We start from the raw sequence: 15014 nt of genomic DNA, 5'->3' as shown, positions 1-15014 counted from the left end.
CTGACGTGCGACACCGCCCCGACAAATAGTTCCGCTCCGTTTGAATCACAAATGTGTTTTAATGGCGTAAATCAAGGATAAATGTGTAAAATAAAAACTTGTGAGAAGTGAAAGTGTAAAAGAGATTTTATTAAAAGTATTAAGTGAATCAAACGAGAATCTAAAGGTGACAGTTGACAGGTTGAACCAGCAGAGGGCAGCAGAGATTCATCTGAAAACAGGCTGGTTCTTTGACCTGAGCCAAATATAATAATCAAGTTTAGTTAATAAAAACTATGGTTTATTATTCCTTCAGTGTTTATATTACTTGGGTTATTATATAATTAACTCTTCTACACTTTCTAAAACTTTATGGGGAAACATTTCAATCCCAGTATTTTAATATTCTCTAATTATCAAATATAAACTTGCAATAATAGAACTAAGACTCATGATAATCTAAAAGGTTTTAGTTATTCAGAATATAATTTTTATGAGCCCTTAGACTAATACAGTACAGGTTCTAAAAAAAGTGGGCAAACCTGTAGAACAGCAGTTTAGTTTAAATAAATAGACAAATATCGGAATCAAAGAATTTGCATAGAATCTTCAACTTTCAAAATGTGTTTTATATTTAAAAAATATCCTTGATCTTAACATGATATATGTGTTTGGACTATTCTGTAAAACAAATGTGTGTAAGTCTTAAAAAATATATATTTATTAATTTTAATTAGTTTTTTATCCAATAAAGATGTGTTTCAAAGTGTAGACAATGATCAAGACATTTAAATTTGAGTTTGGTGATTGTTAACAGGTTAGATAATCCCACCCTACAACAGACTGGATATAAGGAGACACCCTGGATGAATCACAGGCCTCAGACTTGCAAGTCAGACTGACACTCATAGACTTTCACATTCTCCCCCTGACGTGTTCATCTGTGGAATTTGGGAGAAACATGCAAACTCTTGGGAGGCAGCAGCGCTAACCACCATGCAACCATACCACCCACATGTAGAGTCGAATGAAACTCCAGCAGGAAGAAAGACACACACACACACACACATCACACTTTCAGTCAGTGATTTCTAGGGAAGCTTCCTGGAGGATTGCTCTAAATGTTCCAGTCCTGTCACAATGTGTTGGGAAACACAGGATTTTATTAATTTCCATGTACAGTTGGTTTTCAGATGCACTTGTAATTGTTGTGCCTCCCTAATTTAAGGTCTTCTCCCATACACACACACACACACACACAGTGGTTGATGTTTCCCCGACACTACTATGATGCATTTCCTAAGCATGTGTGGCCTGTGATATAAGAGACAGAAAGAAATGCCCCGACACAGTGTTCATACAAGAGACACGCGTGTTGCAAATAAAGAAACAAATTTATTGATTCTTCCAGTAGAGACTTGATATTCATGGAATAAAACTGCTTTTCTGGGAGCTTTACTGAGCAAAAACATAAAGAGGAAAAACAAAACAAATCAAAACAAAAAAGTGCACACACAAAAATAACAGGAGACATGTTCAAAAATACAAAAAGAATGTTAAGAGTATAACAGTTGAATAGCAAAGAGGATTTGCTGAAAGCACAAAAGAATTGAATGGCAAAAATCTGCCATTTATTAAAAAAAAAAAATGATATTGGGACATCAGTAACCGATAACCCTCCTCTCGGCCAACAATTAAAATTTGAATGCTCAACATTTCCCCATAACAGTCATTAAACAAGTTCTGCTCAGTCAATGTAATAAGAGAATGAAGCACGGCCACTGAAATATTTATGTCCTCAATGTGACTCCATTTTTGACACATCGTGAATTTGCTGCAGAGCGAACAGCAAAGGACAAACTAACCTCTGCCTCGTGTGATGTTCAGCTACCAGCCTTACATGTGTAACACTACACTAACCAAACTATGCTTTTGCAAAACCAGACTGCACAGCACATATTCTAATAGTGAATATATCTAAACACTATTCTTTTTTTCCCTTAGAATTCATTTGAAACACGAGTATAACACAAGATGAGCAACATTTAATCGTGAGCCATTTAGGTCTGAAATGCCCTTTTAGTGCCACGCCCACACTAAACCCCACCCTGAACTCTCAAACTCCCTTTAAATTTGCCCTCCTACTATTTTACATGGTTTGTGATACGGGATTTCATTTATTTTATGTGTGAAGACTTTGAGGAAACAGCATTCTTGTGTCTGGAGATGATTTAAATTTGTTTGTCATACTGCTCGTCCTCCAAGTCCCTTCAAACTTTGTACATGTTGTAAGTACTTTTCCCGTCATCCTCGTTGCAGTCAGACAGGAATTAGCAGCCAACTGCAAATTTCGGTGACCTGGAATGTCCCATAATTATTTAAACTACACACATGTATCTGTTTTTCGTTTTTTGCTGAAGGGAGTATTTAGATGCAAACTAGTTATGATTCAGAATAATAGAACAATCAAAAAGAGACGTGTGGGAGCAAGAATCGGGGGGGGGGATACTTGCGCCATGATGAGTGTGATGGTCTAATTATTACAGTTGGTCACAAAGATCAAGTATCTTCCAGTTGCATCACGCTCACTTTACTCTCCCAGTCTGTAAATGTGCCCAATTCAGACGTCCTTCAAGTAGAGAACAAACCAACCCATTTACCAACCCGTCCAACTCGACAGGTCCCAGATCAGCCTGTGTTTTAGTCTCAACCTCTATCGCTTGTTGACTGAAAAACAAACCAGTCTGGGACCAGCTTGCCCCTTTTCTTGCTACTTAGACAAAAATGCTGGGGTGCAGACAGCCACAGGGCTGAGGACAGTGGAGCCTAGGAGACGGAGGATATATCGTTGTGGGGGGAGCCCATCTGGGTTAGAACCTTGTCCAACCACTGCAGGGGACCGTGCAGGTGAATCTCAATCCAGCAGGGTGTGCTGGTCACGTCCTGCCGGTGGTACTCTGCTCCCCAGCCCTGGAACACATGGAAACACACGGTTTAGGATGAGGGGGGGGGGACACAACTCATTCTCATGTTTTAAATAAACTCCCATTTCAAATTATTTGGACTTTCAAGTGTGAATGTGGGGATTTTCACAAAAAAATAAAAGATCGGATGATTTTAAACAGTTTTTCCTCTCGTGCTGGTGACGCACAATCTTCCACTTGTAAAAAAACAACTAAGAAGTTGCATGTGTGCAAACATTCAAGTCATTGAATATTTAGTTTTTATAATATACTGCTCACTACACTTAACTGTGTTATACATTTTTATTTAAAACAAGTAATGAGGAGAAAACATATAGTTGTTGCTGATTTTATTTTACAGCAGGAGAGTAAAAGATTAATTCTTATTGTTTGCACCATGAATGTTACTTATAATAAAACTACTTAATGTATTGAATAAAATCTTCACCTTAGTTTATAAGTCAAATAAACTAGGACAAAAATTCCAGGATTCTTTTTTTGTTTAATAAAGAATTGACACCTGACAACAAGTTAATACTTTTGACTATAAAAATCTGCACAACTATAAATCTCAACTGATAATTAGCACTATATATTAAACTGAATATTGACATAAACATTTTTTACTTTACTTTTCTCTCCTTACCTTGACGAAGCTCATGCGAATGGTACACATCTTTGTGAGCTCATAAACGGCCTCGAAGCCGTGGTTGACGGACTGGGCCAGCAGCTCGGCAAACTCCTGGTTGTTGAAAATCTTCAGGCTGCAGCCGCTGGGAATCTTACACACAGTCGTGGGATGGAAGCCGTGGTGGAAATTACAGTTACGACTCTGGACGAAGATACTGCTGTCACTCAGACATTCTGCGTACACCTCCCCACCGACGTAATATAGATGGACACCTGAGAGGAAGCAGGAGAGGAGAGTGCGTTGGTGTTGCTGTCATCTGCAAATTCAAAGTCTCCTAAACACCACTGTGGTCATTCTAGAAATCAATACACTAAAATGTTTGTCTCGTCGGATATGTCTCGTCATTGATGGGGTTTGCATACTGCACCTTTGCCGATGTGCCGCCGGGTGTTCTCAATGGTGGAGTTGCGGTTGACGTTGGAGAGCAAGCCGAGACAGAAGCGGTTGCAGTTGTTGGAGGGATCTGTGAAGCCGTCGACGAGCACGCTGGTGGAGGAAGCCTGGAACGCCTCGCCGACACGATTGTTGAGCTCGTAGTAAACAATGGAGCACCAGTGCTTGGGTTCCTCGTAGGCCACGGGCTGCACATCTGCGCAGGAAACACATTAACAGGTCAAAAGAATGAGCTGAGCACATTGTACATGCAGAGACACAAGCAGACACATTTAATGTGCTTTTAAGACTCCTCTGTGCAGACAAGCTGCCAGGATCCTCTGATCCCAGCAGGGGCTCGGCTGTAAATCTTACGCATTGTTATTTCTTCCAAATCGTCCCCTGTAGCCCGTAACAATAATTTGAATAAACGTATAGGACTCACTGGCTACACTTGTGTACATTTACGCTGACCAAAATCAATGCAGACGCATCCTAAAGCACGCAGACTGTCTGTGGTGTGCATGCCAGCTTTTATTGAGCAGGCTGACAGTCGATAGAACGGGCCTGGCCATGCTCTCTGTGCCTGGTATCTCGGGGTGAGCCAGTGCCAGCTGGCCTCACCCTCTCTGAGAGAGAAGGGGAATAAATCATGTTTATCTAAGCACATACTTCTCCCAAACTTCCTCTGTGGCTCGGTACTGGCGAGCAGGTGTGTTTTGTCTATCCTCTTCCCAGCACTGGACTGCGATAGAACTCCTCTGTACAGGATGCAGCTTGTGGAAAAGAACTTTAAAACTCCCCGTACTCCCACTTCCAGCAAACATTTCAACAGCTCTTCCCGCTACTGTTGTCACCATGTGCTGAAACTCTGGGCCTCCAGAGCATTATGATAAAAAGAAAGTACACTTTGTAGGTCAGGTGTGGAAAACAAAGGTTCAGACAAACGTCCGGCTTTCAATTTAACTTCCGCAATTAAACATTTTTAAGGTTTGTTATACTTCTATTTGCCTTTTGTCCATTGTTATTTTTTGTTTTGTTTTTATGTACTATAATATTGTGCTCGGTGACACTGCTACCACACGGCCTGACAACGCAAGGAACATGAGCCAGTACGATCAGACATATTGTAAACAAGTCAACAACAAAGCCTGAGTATTTCAGTCAGAGGGTCTGGATCCAAACAAGAGGTCCCAAAATAATTACCACAGTATAAAATAAATGTAATACAAAATTGTTTTTCACACTTTTCCATTAAAATAGTGTATATTTACCTTTCCAGGCTTAAAAACAACATTTGATTTGCACTGCAATCACTTTGTAGATTCACAGACATTGGAATGCAGAACAAACAGAAAGTGGGAACCACTGAACTAAATCAAGGTAAAACCAAAGACTGTCATAAAACACGACATGGACCACATGATAGCTCCCAAGAAGTGAAGCCAAAGCGTCTTGATCGCCCCCTTGTGGCTAGTTGCCTCCTCCATGTTTGTGGATGGGACATGGACCAAACTAGTAGGTCAAAGTACACGTCAAATATTTTTTTCTTTTGATGTAGTTCTTATCAAACTGATGTATGTCCAAGTTCATGTTTTTCCAGTGAGTTTAGTTTTAATTAGTTATTTAATGCTATGCAAAAAGGGGTGAAACATCATGATTGACAGCTCGGACTGACTCGTGATTGGTTGAGTGTGAGACTTCGCTACAACAACTCCTTTCCCTGATCGCTACTGCGCAGATTCTGGCTCCAAACTATGTCTTCGGGACAAAATGGCAGCAATCTTTATATACAGTCTTTGAGTAAAAGCAAAAGTGAAGGCACTCGAAATTTCAGCAAGAGTCCCTCTTTGGAAAGGAAGATTGTCTCTGCCATGCACACTAAGTATGGTACGACAGAACAAAATACAAAATGTTGGTGTGTGATGGATGTTTACATTCCATGGTTCTACTTTTCCCATTTGCCTTTGTTTGTCTGACCTGGGGATTTATCTCGAACCTGTCTACTCTTGTCTTCCCCCATCACATTTTCCCAGGACTCAGCAATAAACTTAGGGAGTAGGTTCTTATTATTACCAAGAGAAATTAGGGCCAAAACTATAAAACAACAGAATTTTCCTTCGAATCAAAAGTCTGGATCCCATTACATGTGCATGGCATGGCCTATTACAAATTCATGAACGCAGTGCTCAGATGTGTCTGCCCAATGCAGTAAAGGTAAAACCACAAAGTCGTGATAGCGGCAATTATTGCACCACATTTCAGATCTGGAAGTTGGAGGTAATTAGTGACTCTTAATCGTTAACGAGTTTCAAGTCATTACCACCAGCAGAGGTGACATAAGCTCTGGCTTTTTATGGGTCTCATAAAACCGCTCTGAGGCCTGGCTTCATTGGCTGATTCTTTGAGCTTCCCCTGGGTTTGCACCCGCAGACAAAGCCTCGCTGTAAACTAAACAGATCCTTTTCCACACGCTGCTCAGGTCTGATCTGACAGAACGTGGCCCTAACAACCCCACTGAAGGTTTGCTCTCTTTTTTTGTATTTGGAGCTTGACCACATAAGAAAACATTTTACTTTAAAACAGCCAGACTTCCCAGAAATATTTGCACCTGCAGATCAAGGCAAGCAGGTGCCGACAGTTTTATGCTTGCGATGTGTGAACACAAGGATGGGTATGTGTGTGTTAGTGTGTGAGTGAGAGAGAGAGTCAGAGAGCGAGAGAGAGATAGTCCCATGGTTACCTGGCCGGTTGTTACTCTCTACGGGCAAGGGTGGAGCCAAGAGGTTGGTGTCCATAGGCTGGGGACAATCCTGAGTCATCTGCTCCTCTGGGGGCATGTAGGCCGGAGGCGGAGTCTCTGCATCGAGAAGAGGGCAGAGCAAAGTACAATTAGCTTCTGTTGTGCTTTACTACAGAGGACGAGGAAGATGAGTGGATAATCTTCTGCTGTATCTAACCTGGCATCTGGAACGGACTGCCGGGGTCGGTACTGGATGGTGATTGAGGGAAGGTGTTGCTGCTGCCGCTTCCCGGGGAGTTTGGGTAACTGTTTGCCGGCGATTGCGGGAAAGTCATCGTGTTGGCCTGAGTAAAGGACTCTGGGAAGGTGGCATTCTGGGGCATGTGCGGCTCATTCTGCTGTAGAGGATTGCGGAAGCGAGGCAGCATCGTATGCTTGGCGTTGAACTCGCTGTTCCTCGGTACCAACACAGGCGGCAGCACTGAGGAGAAGGGCAGACGTAAAAAAAGAATTTAGAAAAAGAAATATGAATTATGATTTCCAGTGTGTAGGAGGGTTACATTTAGAAATCCTTTAAAAATGTATCGACTCATAAGTAAACAAAACACCCATGTGACACGGAGGGCTTTTAAAGCTCTTCTAGTACCTAAATAAACCTGTAGGAGACTGATTAGTGTGGGTGATATACAGTTTATATACTGAATCTAAATTTGTCAGTCATCATGCTGTGTAAACCAGCTGTCTCTCTGACCACACAGGGTATGTGAGGTCACCGCAGGCAATGTTGTCCACTAACTGTTGAGCTGCTCTGACTGTGAAGTCCCGATCACCCGACTGAAACACATCTCAACAGTAGAGTTTACCCATGATCCTCAGCTTCCTGAACCAGAAGAGCAGCCGCTGTAACAAATACACCAAGAAGTCTTCATATTTTAAACGTCTCCTCACTTGATATTGGATATAAACGCTGTTTGAAATGACTTTTAAGTCTTTTCAACTGATTTACAGTTCAGCAATATTCTCAAACTTGCTGGGCCTGATTCTGACAATTAAAGCTGCGACTATCAGTCAGTTCCACACTTCTCGCAGGAGATCGTGCCCACTCACCAAAGTTACACAGAGCAAGAACACACATTCAGGGTGAGAAGCTGGAAGGGAAGCAGTACAACTCTCCCTATTCCAAGTTAGTGGACCATCAAATTAATGTTGAAGCTGTAAAATGTTGTTTTAAAGAAAAATCTCCAATGTCTTAGTTGTATAAAGACCACTTAGATATTATCCCACTTTTTTCTGTGAATTACCATCTTTAGCTCTGCCTAAATTGATTATCAATCCGAGAAGTTAATATCCAAGTCTTCTGCTAAAACGACCCACTGAATAAACTAATCGTTTCAGAAATTGTGCACAATCAGACACATGCAAAACCTTCACATAAAATTCAAGATTTTAGTTATTTGAATCCAACGTCATAAACACATTTCTGACACTTTTTATGATCAGCAGATGTCCCTGCATTTTTTGTAAATGTCAGCTTCCGGCCTGTTAGTTGGAGCCAGCAGTATTTGGCCCAGACTCTCAGGTTTCTGCTCAGAAAAGACATTGTGAGGCGAGGAATTCATCACTTAGGTTAAGTATCCTGGCTGATGTGAGGTCTATTCAGGTGCAGTACAAACCACAGAGATACGCTCCACTTGTTTCTATAAATACCTGCGCAGATAAATAAAGCTGGTGCAGAAATGTTAGACGGGGCCCCGCGCTCGCTGTCAGTGTGGCTGCAGGTAGACCATGTGTGCCGCAATGGACCCGTGCATCAACGAAGCAGTTTATTGCAACGGTTATATGTGGAGCAGGCGGACAGCTGTGGTGTTTGGTGATGGGAGATTGACAGGATGTGTGTGTGTGTGTGTGTGTGTGTGTGTGTGTGTGTGTGTGTGTGTGTGTGTGTGTGTGTGTGTGTGTGTGCGTCGGCGGGTGGCATTAAGAAAGAAAGGGAAGGGGAGGAGGGGGAGTGTGGACAGACAGGTGCTCTTGGGTTGAATCACCTTAGCCCCCCCCCCCCGTCTTCCACCCGCTGCTAAAACAAAAAGTGTGCGAGGCAGGCAACGACTTTTTCCTCCCATTGTGTGTGGGTGGCCAGCTTCCTGTTCCAGCCATCCTGAGAGAAACGGTGCATGCAGCCACGTGTGAATGTGTGTGCGTGTGTCCTTGTTCTAGTAACATGGTGCAAGTATGGGAGTGTGTGTGCCTGTGTGTGTGTGTACATGTGTGCCTAAAAGTAAAAAAAGGGGGGGTTCAAAACAAAGCCCTCATTCTGCCCCAGATGGAATTTCCTGCTTCACACACACAGATGAACGAACACACACACACACACATACACACACGTTCCTTTACACACTTCACATCATGCTGCACACAGCAGTTTCTATCTCGTCAGCTCATCCTCACTTTCTTCCAAATAGTTTGACCCACCATCTTTGCATTAAAGGCTGTGCAATGAAATAAAGCGAAAGGGTCAGTATCTTTTTCTGATTCTCTCCTTGAGGGTTTCTTCAGAATTGATTTCTCTTGGTTATTTGTTTTATTAGAATTTATAATGGACTTTTGTGTGTTGCCTTTCATTTGCTGCCTCGTTTTTAAGAAAATCTGGATTTCTTTTAATTCAGTTTAATTTGAAATGGTTTGAGTTTCCATGAATGAAATGATCCTTGAACTCCTGCAACTCTCCTGATACTGAATCTGATACCTGAATCATCTGGTACACATTTGTGATTTAATACTCTCTTTTTTACCTCCTTTAAAATAGAATAAAAGAATAATAAATAAAAGAATATCTTAATGTGTAGTTATTTTCATGTAGGGTAACATGAGGTCATGCATAAACATTATCATATAATCTGTATTTAAGATTTGTATAAGTTCTGTCATAGCTGATCTGCTTAATGTCATTATCAGCACTGACACAGGTTCAACCCTTCTTTTTTCAGTCATGTAGAACTCACCTGGACTGTCCACTCGTTTGTAGTGGTAGGGGTTGATGCACACATCTTTCTGTTTGGAGCCAAAGGGGTACTCGCAGCACTCCAGGGCCTTCAGCTCATGGTGGGACTGCAAGTCGGGCCAGCGCCACACCCGACAGTAGATGACATGCGGCAGACCTTTCCTGTGGGACACCTGCAGCCGTCCGTCCAGGGAGCGGGGGATTGTCACACAGTTACTGGGCTGACCTGGGCTGCTGAGGGCCCTCTCCAGCTCCTCCATGGCTCCCTTCTTCTTTTTCAGTTTCTTGACCAGAGCTTCCACCGCCTTTTCTGCCCATTTCTCTTCCTCGTCTCCCTGCTTCCAACCCAGCAGCTGTTTGACCGCTGGGCCAGTGAAGGAGAAGAGCGAGGTGACGTTCATGATGGACAAGCCGCCCTCCTCCTCCCTCCCTTCAGTCCAAAAGGAGGTGTGAGCAGTGAAGGGGGACAGTCCAGTCTCAGAAGACAAGGGACGATATATTACTTTAATTGAGTCTTTTGTTTTTGTGCAGTTTCAGATAATCCTCAACTTCCAAGGCGTAGGTCAGATCCTCTTCAGAGCGACTTTCTGTAAAAAAAAAAAAAGGGAGAGGTAAGTTAACATCTATGAGCAAACATCTCCTTTCGAAACTCTGCAGACCAACTCAACTGGCTGCATCCTTTCTCTCACAAAGTTCCTGCAGCTGTGGCGAACACCGACCCCTTCTCCTTTTACCTCACCGGCTCTGATGTCTCACCAGAAAAACCTCTGATGAGGCGGCGATGTCGGTTATAGCTGTTACGGCCATGTCACTCATTGGCTTCTGGGAAAATGGCAGAGGAGTCACAACAGACGCCCTCCTGTGAACATCAGTCCCGACCAGACATTCTGCAGATAGCTTCCTGTCCGTATGGCTTGTCACATTACCACCACTCAATAGGTCATTTACAGCAAAGAGGTTTCACATCCAGTCTGCAGCCGACATAACTTAGGAGACCTGCAGGTTTAACGCCTGATTCACTCTCTGGAGAGTTCAAATACATAAATGGAAGCTCAAATCAACCAGCAGCTGAAGAAATTCTACATCGCTGCTGCTGCTATTTTCATTATCTATTAATCTCCTGCTTACTTTCTCAAATAATGAAGTCAGAAAAGAGAGAGTCCAAAATAACATCGTCAGATTCTTGAAGATAATATACAAGCACTATACAAATAAAATTGAATTGAATTGAAAAAATGTCAGCCATCATTTTAGAAATAAAACTGCTTATTTAGACAACAACCAATCCAAAGATATTAAAGCAGCAAATTATTGCATTTGAGATACAAATCTTTGATATTTCTGCTTAAAAATGAAAAACGTAATTCTTGCAATTTTTCAATAGATACACTTCAATGCTGTGATATAAAACTTGTTATACAATGATTAAGGAAATAAATTCTTAAAGTTTGACTTGATATGCCGACTGTAAGTCAAAGCTTACATGAGATAAGAAAAGGTCTTTCAGATTTCAGAGTTAGGAGACGATCAGTGAGCAAATGTTCCCTGAAGCTTCAACATCACCAACCAACAAACACTGGTAATGAGCAGGAATCTGGCAGAAAGTGTGGGACGATAAAAAGGAAGTGCACATTGAGCCCAGGATAAATGTGCCCATTCACTTGGGTCCCACAGGAGCAATTCAGTAGCCAGGAGCGGCACAGAGTCGAGCTTTTAAACAGGAACTCTTCCAGTTCCAACATCTTTTCAAGTTTTTTTTTTCTTAATTCAATTAGGGAGACAAAACAAAGTTATGGTTGAGGTTTGGCTGCACATAAATGTCCAGATGTAGTCCCAGAATCGAATAAACAGCTTGTCAGAGATCCACCACCTTTTATCCGTAATGACTCACGGGTGAGGATGCATCACTCTCTGACAGTAAAGCCCGCAGTATATTGGATTTCCAATGAGCAGGAACAAATACATCATTAAGACTGCTCTGCAGTTATTCTTGGCCCTTTCAGATTACGGGATGAACGGCAATTTCTATCTTTGTCAGCGACTGTATCTGTCGAGCGCATCATACTGACAAACAGGGAAGTTTGATGAGCACAGGTGCTGCGTACAAAGAGCGCGTGGACACTTACAACTGTTCAACCACACTGACTGGAAAGCTGCAAGTTACAACTATACTTAGATTAGACACTCGAATCATACTGGCTCATCAGAAGAGAGGCTGATCTACTGTAACTGAACTACTATATGAGGGAGGGCTCAGGTGACATATGAGTGGACCAGGGTGTGTCTATGGACGTTTTCAGACATGACCTCTGGGTAAAATCTGGAGAATTAGCTACGGAGTTTACCCGTAGTTTGCCTTTTACACATGCACAACACGGAGGGAGGTTTACTGCACACACACACGTTCACAACAGCATCCAATCCTCTGCGTTATTCAGGAGAGAGGTGGAGCAGCTGGGTGCAGCAGACAGAGGCAGGAAGTGACGTATTAACTCTGCTGCCGAGATCACATGATCATGTTTACAGCACCCTGACATACAAATACAAAGAAACTGCAGAGTCCAGTGCATGTCTGAAAGCAGCTTGTGTGTGTGTGTGTGTGTGTGTGTGTGTGTGTGTGTGTGTGTGTGTGTGTGTGTGTGTGTGTGTGTGTGTGTGTGTGTGTGTGTGTGTGTGTGTGTGTGTGTGTGTTCTTGAAATTAAGTGGAAGCATAATACATATAAACACAGGAACCAGGCTATGTAACTTATTCATATCAGTCATCTCCAGCGACATCACTTCCTCTTGCTGAGCTTAACAGTTTCTCAACAGGTGTGGGGTGAGTCAGAAAATGATTCATTTCATTGTGGAGGAGAATGGGTCAGAAATGTTCAGTCATTGAAGTGTCTGAACATCTGTAATGTTTCTTGAAACTTCATTCAAACTCATCCTTTATTAAGGATGGTTATAAAGGCAACACTTATCTTCATCACCATCTCTCACGACATCATAGCAAACGCAAAGTTAGCTTTTAGCTCGTTGCATGATGTGATGACTTCCCGCACTGTGTGTTTATATTTTTAATAAAAACCCAATTGGTTCAATTTCCAAACTGAAAGTGTCTGCTTTGTGCAGCAGCAAAGCAAAGTCACATCGGATCAGCGACAAGGTGGAGGATTTGGTGTCGAAAGCAAAAGCTCCTAGTCAGAAATATTTCAGAATTTACCCCAATGATAAAAGTGAACCTGATAAAATTACTGACTAACGAGACAAACTGCAAACTATGTCTGACGAAGGTGGCAGCATCTGGAAGTAACACTTTTAATCTACACACACACACACACACACACACACACACACACACACACACACACACACTATTAGAGTTAGGCTGCCAACATTCAAGTCTAATGTCAAACATCTAGTGAGTAAAAACACAGTGCAGATATTGGGCCAACACATCTTTCCATGCAAGATGCCCAGTGTAAACAGTAACACCAGTCTCGTCAGGACTTTATTACCCAGTGAGAACATTTCCACACAGTGGCGTCGCTATAAACCGATGCAAAAGTGACTCAACACATCTTCACACAAAGCAAAACATGTACTTCAGAGCTGAATGCGGAGCATCACAATAAAACACCACATTTGTTCCAGGGTCACCACCCACGCACTGAGGGAGTCGTTCTGATCCACTCTCCGCCACAGAGCGGCTTTGATGGCCTCTCACTGACAGTCAGCACTATCAGCACGAGTTCAGGCCTCGCCGCACAAAGACGCTTTAATCCGTTTCAGATGTAAGATTCCAGAAAGTTCGGTTCACAGTGCTCTCCTGTCGTTCAGCTGCAGCTGGAGACCATATTACTTGGATACTGACAGTCAGTGCTATCCAACTGGTGTCCTGACCACATGCTTATTTAAAGGGTCTGATATGGCTTTGTGCCGCGTCTTTGGACAATGCTAGTTTAGAGTTGAGGCAGTCAAAATATAAAGGCGTCATTGTGCCTCCCTGTTCGTATACCTATGTATAGAATGGGATGTTTGCCAGACATGAACTGGTTTTGGGTACCAGCTTTCTAAACGATTCCCATGGATGTTGTTTTGATGCTTGTCGGTCAAAAGTAATGCTGAATAGATTCAATCAAACAAAAGCTCATACAAAAAGCTCATCATTAAACATTCTGACTCACACTTTTACACTCTCACATTTATCTCACTTCGGATTTCCTTTGGTATATTGAGTTATAGTTAGCTGATTTTCTAAATATAAAAAAAAATCATGCATGCACTGAATTGAAAGTTATTTCTGTGAACTGACTTTCAACTGCACCTGTGCTGATCAATTCCTGTTGCCATATTTTTTTGTGCTATTATTTATGACTATTTTTTGGCACTTGATTTTGAAATCCTCGTCCTTAATCCCATAAACAAAGCTTTGATTTGCAGATGTGAATCCCTCAGAAATGAAAGATTTGGTTAGTGACGTAGACGAATGATTATTTTCACAGTACATACGAAATAATTCTTCCCAGAGCCCAAGGTGAGCAACTGTTTGCTTTGTTGGCCTTTTCAAATGTCTTATTTTATAAAAATATAATAATTAACTTTATTTATATTGCACTTTATTTAACAATGTTACAAAGAGCAAAGAGTCATATTACGCAAAGAAAACCAAAAACAACACTAGTGAGGAGCTGTAAATGAAAATGTCTGGGGAATTTTGCAGGAAAAATATGACTCCACCAAAAGAGCATTAAGATATAATGATATATATCTTAGAACAAATCCCAGAATCAGACACTGCAAGATTCTATCTATTTATCACCACAAAAAAGTTTCCAATTGTCTGATCAATAAATCGATTCAGCTCCAAGTCAATTATCCAAATTATTGTTTCATTTTCTGTAGATTTTGTACAAATTCCTTTCGCTAATTATAAGATGTTGTAGATACAATCAACATGTTTGGGGGGGGGGGGGGGGGGGGGGGGGATTGAATATCTGTACTGTGTGTAATCCTCAGTTGTTGTGTCTAATCACCTGTGTCTAACCCGGTCAGTGACACAGATGCCTGCACACACACCATCATTTACACAAGAGCTCCATAAAACCAACTGACATTCCCTACAGCTGAGTCCGAGCTACGGTCTCTATTGCGTTAGTGGTGGCTTGTTATGGCCATCCGTTCGCCCATCAGGCAGAGACTGGGGCTAATGGTAGCACAGAGTGGGATCATGCGACACTGACAGGCGGAGGCTTTGGCCCACCTGGTGCGAGCTGTTAGCCACT

General features: G+C 42.1%; 1 protein-coding gene across 1 annotated transcript; it reads right to left on the bottom strand.

Moving 5' to 3' along the window:
- Positions 1-1354: 1354 nt before the first annotated feature.
- smad1 (SMAD family member 1) lies at positions 1355-10385 on the bottom strand. Its single transcript, XM_034602608.1, has 6 exons — positions 9748-10385; positions 6966-7229; positions 6749-6865; positions 4001-4222; positions 3589-3845; positions 1355-2949 (listed from the first exon to the last, which is right to left on the bottom strand). Exons 1-6 carry the CDS (start codon positions 10145-10147, stop codon positions 2806-2808), a joined length of 1404 nt encoding a protein of 467 aa, XP_034458499.1. The 5' UTR covers positions 10148-10385; the 3' UTR covers positions 1355-2805.
- Between the last annotated feature and the right edge of the window lie 4629 nt (positions 10386-15014).

This window comes from Hippoglossus hippoglossus, chromosome 1 (genome assembly GCF_009819705.1).
Source record: "Hippoglossus hippoglossus isolate fHipHip1 chromosome 1, fHipHip1.pri, whole genome shotgun sequence".
In the NCBI taxonomy this organism is placed as follows: Eukaryota; Metazoa; Chordata; class Actinopteri; order Pleuronectiformes; family Pleuronectidae; genus Hippoglossus; species Hippoglossus hippoglossus.
The sequence above is the reverse complement of the archived record's forward strand: the minus strand, read 5'-3'. Positions and strand labels throughout refer to the sequence as shown.